The 19,099-nt window shown below is 38.3% G+C and overlaps 2 protein-coding genes across 2 annotated transcripts; both read right to left on the bottom strand.

The window, feature by feature from the left end:
* Positions 1-14,715: 14,715 nt before the first annotated feature.
* Positions 14,716-16,487, bottom strand: LOC18008580. Its single transcript, XM_006391354.1, has 4 exons — positions 15,991-16,487; positions 15,753-15,858; positions 15,069-15,504; positions 14,716-14,933 (listed from the first exon to the last, which is right to left on the bottom strand). The coding sequence occupies exons 1-4, from the start codon at positions 16,485-16,487 to the stop codon at positions 14,716-14,718; spliced, it is 1,257 nt and encodes a 418-aa protein (XP_006391416.1).
* A 335-nt stretch (positions 16,488-16,822) lies between these two features.
* On the bottom strand, positions 16,823-18,932 carry LOC18009417. The gene is made up of 3 exons (XM_024154440.1): positions 18,057-18,932; positions 17,345-17,758; positions 16,823-17,188 (listed from the first exon to the last, which is right to left on the bottom strand). The coding sequence occupies exons 1-3, from the start codon at positions 18,930-18,932 to the stop codon at positions 16,823-16,825; spliced, it is 1,656 nt and encodes a 551-aa protein (XP_024010208.1).
* Between the last annotated feature and the right edge of the window lie 167 nt (positions 18,933-19,099).

The raw sequence follows: 19,099 nt of genomic DNA, 5'->3' as shown, positions 1-19,099 counted from the left end.
CCCATAGCAAAAATAATAAGGAAATAGAAACTTTAAGATAGATATGATAAGATGTGCTGCATCAAGATTACACCCCATGGGAGATAGAAGATCCAGAAAACATTGTTGATTACAAATGTGCAGAAGAAGATAAGCAGCTTCTCATTCATGAAGTTAGTGAAACATAAATTAAGAAGGCCCTCTTCTCCATGCCAAGGGACAAGTCCCCAGGACCAGATGGATATACAGTTGAGTTTTTTAAAGAATCTTGGTCGATAGTTAGATAAGATCTCCTGATCGCAGTGCAATCCTTCTTCAAGATGGGGTTATTACCAAAGGGTATCAACTCAACAATATTGGCTCTGATTCCAAAGAAAAAAGAAGCTTTAACTATGAAGGATTACAAACCAATCTCCTGCTGTAATTTCATCTACAAACTGATATCAAAGATTTTAGCGAACCGTTTGAAGATCATCCTCCCTAAGTTTATTGCACCGAATCAATCAGCCTTTGTCAAAAATTGCTTACTTATGGAAAACTATTACTAGCTATTGAGCTAGTAAAATATTATCATAAGGAAAACATCTCTGCAAGATGTGCTATGAAGATAGACATTTCCAAAGCCTTTGATTCAGTGCAATGGAAATTTTTACTAAACATTCTAAGGGCAATGGAATTCCCGGCCAAGTATGTGCATTGGATACACCTCTGTATTGCATCTGTATCATTCTCAGTCCAAATAAATGGTGAGCTGGCTGGATACTTTGGTAGTGCTAGAGGATTAAGACAAGGTTGCTCTCTGTCTTTCTACTTGTTTGTCATCTGTATGAAGACAAAAGGATCAGCTACCATCCAGGCTGCAAAGATTTTAATTTAACTCATTTGAGTTTTGCTGATGATCTAACGGTATTTGTTGTTGGAGAAAAAGCATTCTATTGTTCGGGTATTGAAAATGTTTGAGGAATTTGCAACTCATTCAGGATTGCATATTAGTATTGAGAAATCGACAATGTATATGGCTGGCATTGCTGATCAACACAAGGATGAGATCCTAGGATAATTCCCATTTGAGCATGGCACATTACCAGTAAGGTATTTAGGCCTACCCTTGCTAACCAGGAAGATGCATAAGTCAGACTACAATCCATTGGTTGAGAAAATTAGGAATCAGATAGGATCTTGGTCGGCCAAGAATCTCTCTTTCGATGGCCGCCTCCAACTTCTTAAGTCTGTAATATTTAGTCTGACAAATTTCTGAATGGCTGCATTCAAACTTCCTAAATCATGTATACAAGATATAGACAAACTTTGTGCAGCTTTCTTATGGTCTGGTCAAGATCTTAATGCAAAAAAAAGCCAGTCTCATGGAAGGTCGTCTGCTCACTGAGAGAGGAAGGTGGATTGGGAATCAAACCTTTGGAGCTGGTAAACAAAGTCTGTGTATGAAAGCTTATTTGGAGGCTGTTATCTGCTAGGGACTCTCTTTGGGTGAATTGGATCCACAAGCATCTGATAAGGAAAAACTCTTTTTGGGCAGTTAAGGAAACAACAACTTTAGGATCCTGGATCTGGGAAAAAATGCTCAAATATAGAGATTTGGCACAAAAATAATTATGGAGTGAAGTTCAGAATGGATACCGAGTTTCCTTCTGGTATGACAAATGGAGCAGCTTGGGTTCTTGTATGATACGCTGGGTTGGAGAGGATGTATAGACCTTGGAATAATAAGTAACGCTTCTCTCGTGAAATTGCTTGATCATAATAAGAGAAGAAGACACCAAAACCAGTATCTAATGCAAGTGGAGGAGGTAATACAGATCACCAAACAGCAAAGAACCCAAGACGAGGAAGATGTAGCTTTATGGAGAGGAAAAGGCGGAGATTATAAAAACAAATTCAATTCGAAGGAAACAGGGGAAGCAATGAGAACAACAGGTGCTGTGTGGGAACCCTCACGAGGTTTCTGGTTTTCGGGAGCCACTCCAAAGTACTCTTTCGTCGCTTGGTTAGCTGCAAAGAATTGACTCTCAACAGGGATCAGAATGGGAAGGTGGAATATCTCGGCATCTACAGGTTGTTCTCGGCATCTAAACACTTGAAAGCAGAGAACATCTATTATTCATTTGTCCATATACTAAAGCAGTGTGGACAGAGCTAGTGAAGAGGATTATGGGGACTGGATTCTTAGAGCAATGGACGGAGGTGATTAAGTGTGTAACACGTTCACCGTATGATGCAACAAGGACCTTCATCCTCTGATACATATTTCAGGCAGCAATACATACGATCTGGTGCGAGATAAATAATAGAAGACACGGAGAGCCACCAAATCCATCAGGTCTCTTCATCAAGAAACTGACATCACAATGCAGAATAGACTGAGCTCACTTCATCGGAATGGCAAAAGGAGGTATGAAAACGGTTTGTGCACTTGGTTTGGCACAAGAAGAAACATATAAACAACTGTATTCTTTAAGAATTTTTTCATAAAATGCTAGAAATCAATTGTAAATTTTTTATTTTATTTTTTCTTTGAATATAATTTAACATTTTATTCAAAAAACAAAAGTTGAGAGAGTGACGAAGAAGAAGAAAATGGTGAGGCAGTTCCCTCTTGATTTGTTTCCTATTTATCTATAAATGTGATTCAAAAATTTTTCAGGACCAAATGCAGATATCTTGGTGAATCTGATTATACATACTATCTCCAACTACTATTTTGATCGTTTATGTTGTTTTGCAGTTTCATGCGCTTCTGTCATCACAGTTTCTAAGTTTTTTTTTTTTGAATAAATGTTAAATTTATTCGAACAAAAAAAAAACCGTTTCTACATCAAAAGTGCGAGCGTTTAGATCAACTAAAGCCATTACTTTTTCTCTAGTTTGCAGCATAGGATGCAAACCAATTTTGCAGTCCCTCATCAAATCTTTTGTCTCCAAGAAGTCGTATAGTGCTAAAACAATTCCTCATTCTCTTTGTCCATGGTCTTGATTAAGGTCTGCTCTGTTGCTGGAATATGGTCATGCCTTCAAGTGTTCTTCTCTCTCCACAAAACATAGATCGTCAATTGAAACACATATCATATAGTAAAGCTCTGCAGATAACTCTTATATGGCTTTGATACAAGATCAGATATGATGAACCAATCCGTAGAAAAATCTGTTGCAGAATCCCTCTTGCTGATCTCTCCCATAATTTTGTCGAGAAAGGATAAGAGAAAAAAAGATGACTCCTTGTTTCCCATGGATCTCGACATAGAACACAGACTGAGGAGATGTTGGCATTCCAAGCTCGCATACGATCCCCTGTTGTCAGCCGATTATGCATTGCAAACCAGGTAATGAACCTAAACTTAGGGAAATGACGCTTAAACCAAACTCCTTTGTGCCAAGATACTGTTGATGATCTAATGCGCAACTGATCTCGTGTTGGAGCTGTGCTAAAGTGAGCCTTAAACTTGTCTTCCTTCCATCTCCATAAATACAAGTCCTCAGTCTCCTGGTTATATCGCAGCCTGAAATTCGCTATCTCATCCTCCACCTTGTTAAGAATCAAGACTCTGTGTCGTCGTCTCCTATGAGAAAGCATTACCTCATCTAAATATGCCACATCTGAAATACCCAATTCAATAACACCTCGAGCCCCCATATGTGGTAAGATATTCCCCAGATCCGACCAGTTATCATACAAAAATGTTGTGGACCGACCATTACCAGGCTGAACTTTAAGAAACTGGATTGCTTGTTGTCGACATTTAAGAATCTGCTTCCACATCCAAGATCCAGGAGATCCATTAGTAAGAGCTAGCGTTTTCCAAATGGAGTTGCCACGCATAAGATTCGAACGAATCCATCTAACCCACAAAGAGTTATGTTCCGTCAAGATCCTCCACACAAGCTTAAGGACACATACCTCATTCACCACTTGCAAGTTTTGTAAGCCCAAACCTCCTTTGTCCCTTAGCTTACAGACATCTTCCCAAGCGACCTTTGCTTTTCTAGTAATAAGATCAGGACCAGACCAAAGAAAGCCAGAGCCTATGCTCTCTATTTCATCGATACACCTATTGGGCAGGTTGAAAGCTGACATCCAGAAGTTCGTCAAACTAGCAATGACCGATTGGAGTAGCTGTACGCCAGCAAACGACAATGCCCTCGCTGTCCATAGTTTATTCATTGTTTAATCTTATCAATGAGAGAAATATAGTCCAACGAGCTCATCTTCTTGATGAGAAGAGGAAGTCCAAGGTATCGAACTGGTAGCACGTCGAAAGTAAAGGAGAATCATTGCGATATTTGGGCTATGACAGCATTTGTCACTCCTTCTAGATTGGCTGTAGATTTCTCTACACTGATCTTCAAATCCGACATTTTGGAGAATTCATCAAAGACCTTTAGAATACCTTCAATAGATCTTAGGGAATCCTCCGAAAAATCATTAGATCGTCTGCAAAGCATAAATGGGTAAGACCTATGTTCGAGCACTTTGAATGATAGCTGAACATATCTGGTTCACTCCATTATCAAGCATAGCAGAGAGAACATTCATACATATGACAAAAGATATGGAGATAGCGAACAGCCCTGTCTCAGACCTCTTGAACTCCTAAAATATCCTGATAGTTCCCCATTTACCTGCACTGAGAATGATGTCGTGGATATGCATACACCAATCCAGGGAATGAACTCAGATGATAGGTTCAAAGCTTCCAAAATGTTCAGAATGAAACTCCATTGCACATAATCAAAAGCTTTTGAAATATTGATCTTCAGAGCACACCTAAGTGAGATTGAAGCTTTGTCATACCCAGAAATCAATTCAGATGCAAGCAGAAGATTTTCTAGTAGGAGCCGATCCTGGACAAAAGCTGACTGATTCGGTGCCAGAAACTGGGGGAGAATCTGTTTCAACCGATTAGCCAATATTTTCAAAATTATCTTATAGAGAACATTGCAACAAGCAATAGGCCTATAGTCTTTCATGCTTTTTTCTCCTTCCTTTTTAGGGACCAATGCCAAGATCGTCGAATTAACTCCTCTAGGGAAAAATCCTTTAATGAAGAAAGAGTGTATGCTGATGACAAGATCTTTCCCAATAATTGGCCAGCTCTCCATAAAAAATTCAACAGTATATCCATTTGGTCCTGGAGATTTATTTGATGCCATAGCAAAGAGAACCCCTTTGACCTCTGCTTCCGACACAGCCCTTAATAACAACACTTGATCCTCAGCGTGCGCACCTATAAGGCAGTAAATCTCTCAGTTCATATGGACTCACTGTACTAATATCCCCTGGCAAATCGTTTAGAATTTTATTGAAATGTTCGACTGCCCTCTCCTTGATTTCAGTTTGACCCGTGATCAAAATCCCATTATCTTCAAGCTCACGAATACCATTCATGGCCTCTCTTATTTTCACTGCTCGATGAAACACTTTTTTGTTTTTATCCCCATACTCATCCAATGTATATCAAGATTCAAGGCCATACAAGAACATGGTAACTACAAATCTCTCTCGCCTTTTTAAGTAAGAGATAAAACTTTATCAGCTTTCTAACATTCTTTCTTTTTCTCTTTATAGCTTGCATGAGTAGGAAATGGAATAAATCGCAAATTCACTCCTTTCAGAGATAATTGATGTTTCTTCAAGAGGTCGGGATCAATGGAGACAAACGAAGCATACGAAGAAACAAATGGAGATGACAGTGCAGAGACAAAGAAGAGGAAAAAATAAAGTCCCTTCATGTTCATAAAAACGGAAATAACTTCAAATGTCTGGAACCATGGAGATTGTGAAACTGAAGAAGTGTATGGAGATGAAAGTGCAGAGACACATAACAGCATAGACAGTGTATCTTTTAAATCATACATATTATGGCTTTGCAATTGGTTAGACAAAATCAAACTCAATATAAATCTACATGTTTAGGGAACAATGGTGGAAAACATAGATATTATTGCTTTGTAATTGTTTGCTTGCTCTTTGCTTTGTTTAATTTCTTTTGCATCTTTTCGTTCTTTGTTTACTTTTCAATTCTTGCAGACTTGCAGTAAGGATTGTTACATAAAAACCACAACACTTGCTTGTTCTAGCTTATTTCATTTCTTGCATTCCTAGTGAGTTATAGCTTAGTTCCTTGAGGAATGAGGATTCGTCATCTAGATTTCTACAACACACACTAGCACTTGGGTGATCTAGAAAAAAAAACATTAAATTTGTGATTCGAATTGAAAGCATTTTTTTTTCTATCAGTTGATTTGCCTCTGTCACTGCCTAGAATAGCATTTAACTAAAGTTAGGATTAGGAAGTTAATTTTAGAGCATGGTAATTAAGGGTCTGATTGGTAGCATTAAACGGGCGGTTGGCAAGGACGGTGAAAAAATGCTACTAATCAGCAAGATCGGTTGGAGAAAGCATTTAAAACCATGGCTGTAATCTGCGTTTGAAACGGGCGTTTAAAGGATGATTCGAGCAGTTGGAGGTTAATATTTGAGTGGTTACAAACTGTGAAAAATGGACGTTTCGAGCAAACGAGCGATTGTAGCCAGAATTTTTTTTAATAATAAAATTTGTGGTTTAATATTAATTTTTAATAATAAACTAGTAAAAAAAATTTTATTTATATGTATATGTTTGTTGTTTTTTTTTAATCATTCAATTCACTCGACAAAACCAAAAAAATCAGAAAATAGATGTGTTAGTATATTCAAGTCAGTCCACCAAAGGATCAAACATTGGCTGTGCATATATTTTTAATCTTACATAGATTATTATAAATTATGAGAACAAATATATATATATGGCAACAATTCGTAACCAAATTACAGCAGATCATAGGTGAATGATGCAAGTTATATAAAACAAGAGGAGTTATTTTGAATTGTTTAAAAAATATTTCATAAATAATAATTGTTATATTTGTTTATTCAAATTTCATATAATCAAGTTTAAACTATGTATTATTATATCATTTTATAAATAGTTATCTAAAAAACATTGTAATAATAATTTTATACATTTACATTATTTTAACCACTGTAATGCTACCAATTAAGCTTAATTTTCAACCGCTTTCTGTTATAAAACCATTTTTTCTAACCGTTATTTTTAATCGCCTCTTTTCTAACCGCTTTTGCTATAACCACTCAAAATTTTTTAATGGCCTTGTTTAAACAGAGTCATCAATCAGACTCAATATCAAATTCATGTTGCAACGAAACATGGACTATTGAAGTATTTGATAAACATTATGCTTGTGTGTGTGCATTGAAATTTTTACACTTTTTGGAAGAAATTTAAGAAATTGTAAACAAATGCCGAAAAACCCAAAACCAAACCATAGGTTTTATATGGTTATAGTTTTTATATAGCTAATATGCCGTAAACCAAAGAAAATCAAACAATGCCAAACCAAATTAGGAACCGTTCTTATATAGTTTAAGCTTTTATAAAACGGAAAAACTAGAAAACATAAAAAAAAAACCAAACCAAAAGCAAATACCCTAAGAAACAAGAGTATTATCATATTATACGCCACACTTTATAAATCAAGTGTATATAAGTTCTTCACAAATATTCTAGCTGATGACCTTAGGGAATATTATACGCCACACTTTATAAATCAAGTGTATATAAGTTCTTCACAAATACTTTAGCTGATGACCTTTGGGAATAAAAGGACATAGTTTAAGTCGGATGAATGAAGTATAAATCAAACTGAGTTTTTTAAAATAGATTTATTTTCAATTTATAGGAAATATCAAGGAACGTCGGTTAGAAGAATTTCCAACAATGGTGGAACCTACATAATAATGAGGGAGGATTACTACATTAACCTTAGAAAGTATCTATATTACTCGTTCGACGCACTTTTATTTTTTTTACAAAACCAACCTAGCATACCCAAAACACCATTTTCGTCTTTGTTGAAAAAAAACCTAATTACGAAAATGTCATTACTTTTTAATGCCACGTAGGCTGATTATGGCGCTCAAAATTTAATAAGTCTACCAAGCTATGACGGTAGACTTATGAAATTTTGGTCAACGCAGAAATTTTGTCGGTAGAGTTATTAGGTCGATGGTAGATTTATTCGAAAGTTGGTAGAGTTTTTAAATGTTGGTAGACTTATTTTGGTAGAGTTTTGACGATGATAGGTAGATTTATTATGTTTCGGTAGATTTGTTGTTATGAATGGCAGACTTGTCAAAAGTTTTGGTAGACTTGTTAAAAAAGCGTTGACTTTCTAGCATAGTTGACTTTTTCGGTAGATTTATTGACAATGAAGTAGATTTATTTCCTGAGTTGGTAGACTTATTTCCTTTTGCGGTACATTTATGATAAAAAAGTAGACATATGACATGCTTATGGTAGACTTGTTTATATGGTAGAGTTATTTTTCATGCTTGAGGTAGACTTAGTAGTTAATGTTTGGCAGACATTTGACTTTATGGAATGAAATTACTTTTTTGTGCTAAAAGAATTGTTCTATCTACGAAAAAACCTACCGTTTGGTAGACTTATGGTTGCAGTGTTGTACGTCTTTCTATTTTCGTCCCTCTGGTAGACTTTTGGTAACGGTTATGTGAAACCGTTACCAAAGAACCGTTGCATCGATTTAAAGAAGTGTAAGTTCTCTATAAATACCACAACCGAGAAGATTCATTTCCCATCCCGATTTTCCTATGGCGAATCTCAACTCGCTCCCTTCTGATCTTTTGTGCGAGATATTGTTAAAAATATCTTCAAACTCGTATGCGGATCTTTGTCTTGCAAAAGTTTTGTCGAAAACACTTAACAACATCTCTAACGAAGCGGGTTTTCTTAGGAAAGTTGATTTAATCAACTTTATCGCGCCGTGGAAGTGGGATCAACATGGAAGGGTGGGTGCATTCTTCACACGGTGCTTGGAGGCAGGAAATCCATCCGCACAACTGCGAAGAGGTTTATCGCTGATTTTTTTCGAAAATAGCCTCCAAGCTGGGTTGGATTTCATTAAAATGGCATCAGACAATGGATTTCTCTTGGGTAAGTACTGCCACACTATGTTACATCTAACCATCGATGGCACATCAGAGGTATTCAACTCCGTTAAAGCTCTCTCCCGGGAAGATGCAACGAAAATGAGATTGACTATGGAAAAGATCTTCATGCCTCCGTTCAATTTCCAGAAGCCCGAGGAACTGGTGGAAATGGTTTTCCAGGCTTATAAAAAATCTTTAAGTACAAGGATTTGTGGTTGTCTCAAAGTACCAGACCTGCGTTGGATGGGAGATGAATACCTGCTCGATACCTATGGGGATCAACTTTGCGAATCCTGCTTCTGGAAATTGGAGTGTGCCACTTTCTGGTGGATAATACCGTCATTTTGTATGGAATGGCCTCGTTGATTGCATCAATAGTTGTACTTTCATGTTTGATGAAAGACTTATGTTTACTTAAGTAGATTTGTTTTCATTGTGAAGTAGACTTATATGAAAGCTATTACTATTTATGTTGTGTTAAGTAGATTTATGTGTCTACCATTCGTTCGATTGTAATTGAAATAAGGGAACATGACAAGTCTTTTACAAAGAAGTCTACTACTCGAAAGCTATTAATTATAACAAATCTACCAACAATATAATAGAAGTCTACCATTCGACTTAAGGGAACATTACGTTGTACTCCAAGATTCCTTAGTACTAAACATAAGGAAACTGACTTGTACTTAACATATACGCAATGGCTGCAAACACGAACAGCAACGCCAGCATCAAGTAGTGGTCACCTCTGGCGTTTTGCTCAGTCATCCAAACAAAGTCTCCTTGAAGCCGGAGTATCTCATCTTTCATTTCCCGAATGTCTCCGACCAAGTCATTGCATTCCATAGACCTCTCCAATGACTGGAAACGATTCTCCAAACGCATGAAACGAGGATCAAAAGCTTGATCCCTGCCAAGCACTTGCAATTTCTCCTTATGGTTCTCAAGGTCAATCTTCAACCGTTCCAATTCCTCTCTAACAGCCTCATCCCACCATTTCCAGATATGTTCTCGACTCCCCTACATACATCAGGCCAATCTCATACATTAAGTATCACAACAGTTAACTAAAGATTAACAAATGGATATTTTAAGAAAACTTAAGACAAATATTCAAGCTACTTACCTCCTTCAACCAGAATGGACAAGTGTAGTACCTACGGCCAGGTGTTGCTGGCGTATCACCAGTCATTGATTTAAGGATCATATCACGACCACAAAAACACTTCTCTGGAATCCCGAAATCTCCAAAACCCGACCACTGTAACATGTCCATTTCCGGCTCTTCAGAAGAACTGTCGCTATAGCTCGGCATTGTCTGCGTCGATAAGAAAAGTACTAAACAACACAAATCAAAATAAACAAAAGTCTACTATAAATATTAAAAGTCTACCATAATCATCGAAAGTCTACCAGAAAAACCAGAAAAGTCTACTATAAATGAAAATCCTAAAACTCTACTACATATCAAAAAAAGTCTACCATTCACACAAAACTACTAGGGTTTCTGGGTTTAGGCCTACAGCCGCCGATAGCCGAGAAACAACCTTTCAACGACGAAATAGATGCATTTTATCACTTTTATTAAAGCAGGGTGACTTTTTCATTGAACATTAACCCCAACAATGATAGAAAACTCCAATAATCTATAACAAAAGTCGTGTAATGCTATGAACACTAAATGTTAACCGCGGTTATGAATGTTCATACCAAATAATCTGTGAGTACTCCTTCGCCGTCGGTGGAATTGCCGAAACGCAGACGACCCTATTACCGTTTAAACTCACCTATGTCGCAAGACCAGCAGATTTATATCTCAACTCGCTCTTAAGTTTATGTTTTTTGCTGGGTTTTCACCTGCTTAAATATACTGTACTTTAGTTGGTAGATCTATAAACATTACAAGAACATATGTTTTATTAATGGTAGACTTAGTCACCTATATGGTAGATTAGTTTGTAAAATGTTAGATTCAATGTCAATGTGGTAGACTTAGTTATCGGGCAGTGCGATTTTACATTTTTGCCCTGTATGTATTGTCTAAAGTACGGAACAAAACCAGAGTCTATCTTCAACCTCTAGGTTTCGCCGTCGAGCTGTTAAACTTGGGATAACTCTTGCATGTTGATTTTTTCCTCTCTTTTTCCAACCACATCTCCTTCTACTTCGATCTTGTGCCTCATATCCACTTTTATATTCATGGATCAAGTTGTTTTGGTTTGTGGTAACTGGGTTTTGAAGAAAACCAGGTGGGTCTTCATCGTAGATCAGTCTAGGAGATGTAGTTTTATAGGGATAGACCGCAAAACGTCCTTTGCCGATTTGGTTGAAATCGCATATGAAGATTTCGGGTTGGATCAACATCTTTATGAGCTTCAGTTCAGCTATATGTTGTCGTCTGAAGTCCGGCGGAAATTACCTCTGGATACACCTCCTGTGTTTGTTGGTAATTCAAGACAGCTGCAGAGTTTTTTGCATCAATTCCAGAACGAAAACAAAACGGTTCGTTTATGTGTTGAGATTAAAGAAAAAGTTCAGAAGAGAGTTGTTGATGAAGACGAAGATCGAGATGCATGTCCTAGTCAAGTCCATGAAGAACAAGTGCGCCAAGATCGTCCGCAACAAGGTGTTGAAGTTGGACAAGCCAAAGAAATGCATGAAGAAGAAGAGGATTTGTCAACCAGATTTGATGGATGTGAAGATCCTGATGGTGCAATTTCCGATGACGAAGAGTACGGTAGACGTGAGAAACGTCCAGATCGTGAAATTTCAGATGAGGAGGACTTGCTAAATCTACCACCGAAGAAAAGGGGACCGACTACAATTCCCGACTTTCAAAGTCTAGAGATTTCATCTTTAGACTTAGTTGTTGGCCAGCGTTATGAAACAAAAGAGGACTTCGAGATGCGACTCAAAATTCTTTCCATTGCTCACAGTTCGACTACAATGTCGATCATTCGAGTAAGAAATTGCTAACTGTTAAGTGTTGGGTAGATGGTTGCAAATGGAGGGTTCGCGCTTCAACTGTTGGGAGCAGCAAATGTTTTTGGGTTAAAACTTATACTCGAGAACACACATGTTCTGTGACTGTGCGATCACAACGCACCCGCCATGCAACCCATGAGATTCTAGGCCGGCTATATAAGGACTTCGTGGGAGGTGTTGGCCCAAAAGTCTTACCAAATCACGTCGCCGAAGCCTTGACTAAACGATATAGTATAAAGGTATGTGGTAAAGTTATATTATTTCTTTGGTAGAGTTATTATCTCTTTTGGTAGACTTTTATTATTTTTGGTAGAGTTATTAGCTCATTTGGTAGACTTATATAATTTATTTGGTAGAGTTACAATGTCAATGTGGTAGACTTTTATTATTTTTGGTAGAGTTATTAGCTCATTTGGTAGACTTATATAATTTATTTGGTAGAGTTACAATGTCAATGTGGTAGACTTATATGATTTATTTGGTAGAGTTATTAGCTCATTTGGTAGACTTATATAATTTATTTGGTAGAGTTATTATCTCCTTTGATAGACTTATATAATTTATTTGGTAGAGTTATTATCTCCTTTGGTAGACTTATATAATTTTGTGGTAGAGTTATTATCTAGCTTGGTAGACTTTTAATATTTATGGTAGAGTTATTATCTCACTTGGTAGAGTTATTATCTTATTTCGTAGACTTCACTATATTATTTCTCATTTTCAGGTTGACTATTGGAAAGCACATCGGGCCCTAAAGTATGCTCGAGAACTAGTATTAGGGACGTCTGAAAGTGGTTATGAAGATCTGCCTTCATACTTATATATGATTCGGCGAGCAAATCCGGGTACACTAATCAAGCTAGAAGTTGATGAGGAAGATAGATTCAAATTTATGTTCCTTTCATTTGGCGCAAGCATACAGGGGTTTCCCTTCATGAGGAAAGTGGTAGTGGTCGACGGTACGTTTTTACATGGAAAATACAAAGGTACACTACTACTCGCCACCACGCAAGATGGAAACTTCAACATTTTTCCCGTAGCCTTTGCCGTTGTTGATACTGAGAACGATGAGTCTTGGGAATGGTTTTTTACACAACTACACCGTGTTATTCCTGATGAGAAAGGACTTGCCATTATTTCTGATAGGCATAAATCCATAGGAAATGCTATAGGGAAGGTTTATCCTCTTGCTAGTCGGGGTATTTGTACATATCATCTCCATAAGAACATTATGTTGAAATTCAGAGGCGCTGAAACATTCAAGCTTGTTAAGAAGGCTGCCACTGCTTATAGACTTCTCGAGTTCAATGCCCTTTTTGCTCAGATTCAAGAGGCAAATCCTGCATTGCATGCATACTTGGTGAAGGCAGATATTTGTATGTGGAGTCGTGTACACTTCCAAGGTGATAGGTACAATTTCACCACTAGCAACATAGCGGAGTTATTAAACAAGGTGCTATCTGCTGCAAGAGGTAAGCCTATCGTACGACTAGTGGATGATATAAGGAGTCTCCTGACCAGGTGGTTTGCTAAAAGACGTGGCAATGCCAATAACATGGCTACCACTCTAACAACGGGCGTTGAGAAGTTGCTTGAGGTAGACACTACTTTACCTTGTAGACTTTCTATTATTTGGTAGACTTGTATCTGCTATTAGGTAGACTTTGTATTATTTGGTAGACTTCTATCTGATATTAAGTAGACTTTCAAATTATTTGGTAGGCTTTCTTTTTCCTTTAAGGTAGACTTTCATTTATTTGGTAGAGTTATATCTCCTATTTGGTAGACTTATATAACGTCTAAATAATTCCTTGCCGACAGGCTAGAGTTGAAGATGCTAAACTCTTACCTGTGCAAGAGATTGATCAGCATCGTACAGAGGTTTTAGGCACAACATCTGCACATGTTGTCAATTTGACAGAGAAAACATGTACTTGTCGACGGTTTGATTTGGATAAAATTCCTTGTGTACATGCCATAGCCACCGCCGATAGGAGGAAGTTGTCGCCGGTCTCTCTTTGCCATCATTACTACCACACTAGTTACTTGCAACAAGCGTATGCTGTTAGTGTGATGCCAAGAGACGTAGCACTCCCTGTGCCAGATGAAGTAGCTACCAAAATTTGTCGCCCGCCTGATGTTCGCAACCAACCCGGCAGGCCAAAGAAAATTCGGATTAAGGGTGCGTTCGAAGCCGCCATGGCGAGTAAACGTCCTCGGAAGATCCCCAAATGTGGTAACTGTGGCCAAGGCGGACATAATCGCCTAACATGTCGAGCTTAGTTGACAAATCGAAAACCTTGTATTTGTATTATTATAGACTGCAATAATCCGCTTGAAAACCTTGTTTTATGTACTTGTATATCTGGAACTTGTTTTATCTAAACTCTACTATTTTACAATAATAAATCTACCAATCATGTTATAAATCTACCAAGATTACAATAAATCTACCAATGATGTTATAAATCTACCATTCATGTAAAGCAATAGGACCAGCATGTAGACTACAAAGCAGGTTCCTTTTACATCAGCATCTAGTCGCTTTAAATTCCAAAACACAAGCGACGTCTAAATTCCAAAAGACCATCAAAGAGGCTGGCTATGAGTAATAAATCGGCCAAAATACAACATCTGATACCAAAAATCTACCAATTAGTTTGGATCTGAGTATTAAATCTACCAAAAAACGATTTCAGATCCCAAAGGTCTACCAAACCAATATCTCAGTTAGCGGAGTCTGTCTGAAAACCGTACTTGTCATCAAATAAACTTCGAGGGTTAGGATCAGACATCCGGGATTCATCTGCTTTATGTACCTCATCAAAAATCTCAGCTGCGTATTTCATACGAATGAGAGGCATGTTGCTATCTTTCAGCTGGTCCCATTTATGGCACAAAGCCAAACACTCAATGGTCTTCAAATTAAAGACGCCACAATCACCTGATAACAAGTATCCGATAATTAGTTAAAAGTCTACCAAAAAAAAAAAAAATCTACTAAGCTGCATTGCACCTGTCTGTCTGTTTAGTGCCGCTGTTTTATACATGTAGATATGAAACTGGCCCTCCTTCATACCTTTCTTGAGCTCCGGTGGTGCCATATGTTTCAACAACAACGGAATCATCCTCGCGTAGGGCTTCACAGACTCCTCCACCTCGCCTTTTCTGTATAAATCTGGAATGCAATCAAACACTCGGATCTGTTTTTTGGGAATGTCGACCTCAACGGCTACCCAATGTTCGTTGTTCACGTTGTGGGCGATATACACGAAATCTACATCTGCCCCCCATTTCTTGTGTGTAGGCAAGTAATGGTCGTAGTGACCATTGGCAACGTCCAAATAACCATCACTGAATATCCAACTCTTCTCATTTGGTAGAAATTTGGTTCGATAGTCTCCACACCAAACTCGACAAAAGATAGGATCAATGAAAGCAACTCTTCCCCCTTTGTAAGGAGATGGATACCGCATAGACCGTTGGCGGAACATGTCTAATCCTTTGCACATATGCTGCATTAGGTAATGAAACAAATTTATATAAGTCTACCAACCAGCTTTACAAGTCTACCAAACATAATAGAATACAAGTCTACCAAACATAATGACTAAATCTACCATTAGTTACTACAAGTCCACCACTCATCTGAACAAGTCTACCAAAGTAATTCTATCATTAAGTTTCCAAAGTTTACCAAACAATTTCCAAAGTCTACTAAACCAATAGAAACTAAAATCGGGTCCCTGATACGACCACATACCTGATCATGCAACCACCCATACTCCTTTCTCGGCCATTTTTCTTTAGGGGTCATTAGTGTCAGGTAAAATTCTCCTCCTGCATATGGACTCGCCAACTGTTTTTCCCTGAAAAATGACATAGACATACCAGACTCCGAAGTAAGTCTACCAACATACCTAATAAGTCTACTATATAAAACAAATAGGTCTACCAAATCAAACAAGTAAGTCTACCATGGAAGTTTAAAACTGACTTACGCTTCAAAAGCTACGTAGCAGGTTAGATTATCCAGTATTCGACTGTCCACCGCTTCAAAAGGATCATACCTCCCAGGAGGGGGACCTGCTGGGTCCATGATGCGTCTCACCACTGAGTTACCAAGGTAGGGTAAAACCTGGGTAGGTGCAAGGCTGCGTCCCCTTTTTTCCTTCTCAGCAGGTGGATTTGTTGCATGTTCCACCAGCTTATCTAAGCGTTTCTTCATATCTTCAATCGCTGAGTCGTCTTCGTCTTGCAGGGAAGGGATCTGTACTCGTCTAGACTGTACTGGCCGTGAAACATCGCTTATATTGATTATCTGGGTTTCTTCGTTTTTGTCTTTTAAATCAGGTTTTGACTTTGTGCCTGATTGATTCTTCTCTTTAGGATCAGCAGGTTCTTTTTTCACTTTGGTTACAGTCTTTCCTCTCGACGCTGGGGTTCTAACAACTCTTGCAACAGGAAAACCTAGCTCTGATGTTTCCTGCATCTCCATCATCCACGACTACTTCGCATGTATAGTAATTTCACACATCAGTCAAACCAAATATTAACATAACTAAATCTACCTAAAAATCTACCGAATTAATTATTAATCTACCTAATATAAAAAACACTGCCAAACTATGTAAAAATCTACCACATAAGTTAATCTTGTATTCCAAGAAAACATTAAAAGTCTATTGTGCAGAAAAAGTTTAAAAAAAAAACCATCAATACAAGTCTACCAAAGTAAAAAAGTATTTCGTACAAATCTACCATAAAGGAAAACGATCTGTTTTTTAACATAGTTGAATGTTGTCTCCAGTAACTTTTGCTAAGTTACTGATATTAGAAGAGAGACTTGCGTACCGGATCCTTTTCCACAGCTCCCGTTCCCGTTCCTGCTCCACCTCCCGTTGACGTTCCTGCTACTGGCGCTGCTGCTGGAGGAGATGCCTTTGCTCTAGGGGTTTTAGGTGAGATTTTGGATTCTGCATCACCGGCATTATCATCATTGTCAACATGGTCGTTGTCAACCTGGTTCCCAGAATTCGCCATGGCCTCATCTTTCTCTTCATGTTTATCCTCGATAACGGCAATCCTCTTATCCAGGTGGTCTATACGAATTACAGCACTGCTGACATTGCTGTTTAGCAATGCAACCGTCGTTGATAAACCATTGATTGCCATGAGGATCTCATTCGTCCTATCCTCCTTCTCCACAGCGGGCTCTTTTTCCTTGCTCTTGTTTTCTCTTTGCTTCTCTCTCTCCTTCTCCTTTCTTTCCTTCTCTCTCTCCTTCTCCTTTCTTTCTTTTCTCTCCCTTTTCTCCTTTCTCTTTTCTTCAATTGCATCCTTCAGTAGCTTCACCGGTGAGTTAAAATCATCATCTTCTTCCTCATCATCCTTCTTACGTTTCTTTTTCTCCTTGTTTTCGTGGTTCGTCTCTTCTTTCCTTGCCTCTCTTTCCCTTCTCCTTTTGCTTCTCGGAGTTGAATCCGTTGCTTCAGCCTCTTTCACCTTCTCTTTCTTTTTCTTCTCCACGCGTGGAGTTTCCAACTTCCTCTTCGACTGTTTCGGCGTCTGAACTATTGCATCACCACCTGTTGCATCACCACCTACGTTTTTGGGAGATTCCCAGAACCCCTCATCCAAGCTTCCATCCAGAATATCGCATATCATGTTATGCACCTTTATATCGACGTCTACACGTCGGGGTTCACCTTCCCAGACAGGATATATTTCCTCCAAGGGCTTCACCACCATTAGATGTCTAACCCGAACCTGCCATGCCCATAGAAAATGATATTAATAAATCTACCATGATATTAATAAATCTACCAAACTGAACAAAAAATCTACCAAAATGTAAAAACTCTACCAAAATGTAAAAACTCTACCAAAAATGTAAAAACTCTACCAAAATGTAAAAACTCTACCAAAATGTAAAAACTCTACCAAAATGTAAAAACTCTACCAAATGTAAAATTCTAACACATTTAATAACTCTACCACAAATACTCTACCAAACACTAAGCTATTATCACTAAACTCTACCAACTAGCTGCTAAGGTACAAGTACCTTGTGGTCCTCGGTTTCACTCTTATCCATCTCCAAAAGAGTCTCGAAAACATAACGACACCGTGATGAAGTCCACCTAAGAAGAGGAACAACCGAGTCATCTACATCGGGGCGTACTTTCCCTGCTCTCTCAGCCAATATAGGGATGCACTCATAACCCCAAACAAGCATTGCCTGTACACATCCGTGGAGAGTGTATCGTGCTCCCCCCAAATTAGCAATCTTGATGGAATAAATTAGTTCATGGAATCCATAACGACCCCACGGCTGTCTTTCAAAAGCTGCTTCATCCATAACTGTTTTGGCTAAAGCCAACGGGATTCGACTGTTGCGGTGAAGTCCCAATACGCCAACATGCAAAATGAAAAGTAACGCCAACATCTTCTTCTTCTCATAAGTCCATGCTTGGCAAGTTTTCATCCGAGCTTCTAACTCATTCCAATTAGGGCCTTCCCCACCTCTCACTCCAATCTCAGCCCAAAATTCGGTGTGATCTATTTCCAACTTGTCATTGGGATCAATTGGGTCACAGTTTAGCCCCGTGATTTCAGCATACTCGAAGAGTGAAAATCTAACCGGGCGACCTCCAATAAGAGTCCAGAACTCATGATTCCTATCCACCTTCAGTTGGTTGCTCACGAAATACTGAACCGTCTTAGCACTCCATATGAACGAAGTCAATGCAAGCTTCAGTAGCACGCCAACTTGAGAATTATTCATGATGTCGTTGTAAATTTCTTCCCCAAGGTGATCCCTGATCATCATGATGAACTCATGAAGCTTGCAGTTATGATGACAACTCTTCTTCAGCAAAGGAGATTTGCCTTCCGGGTACAATCTTTGGGGATAATCCTTTGAGCCGCTACCTGAAGCCATGTCTGCAAACAAATAAAAACATTAAAATCTTACAAATCTACCACACATCAAAACAAATCTACCATGAACAAACACATATCTACCAAACTCGACAGCAACTATAGAATACCTAGCACAAAACATTTACAAATCTACCAAAACGAACAAAAATCTACCACACACAAAGC

Source organism: Eutrema salsugineum, unplaced genomic scaffold, assembly GCF_000478725.1.
Source record: "Eutrema salsugineum unplaced genomic scaffold, Eutsalg1_0 scaffold_9, whole genome shotgun sequence".
Lineage (NCBI taxonomy): Eukaryota > Viridiplantae > Streptophyta > Magnoliopsida > Brassicales > Brassicaceae > Eutrema > Eutrema salsugineum.
Note: the sequence above shows the minus strand (reverse complement) of the source record. Positions and strands in the feature narration are given on the sequence as shown.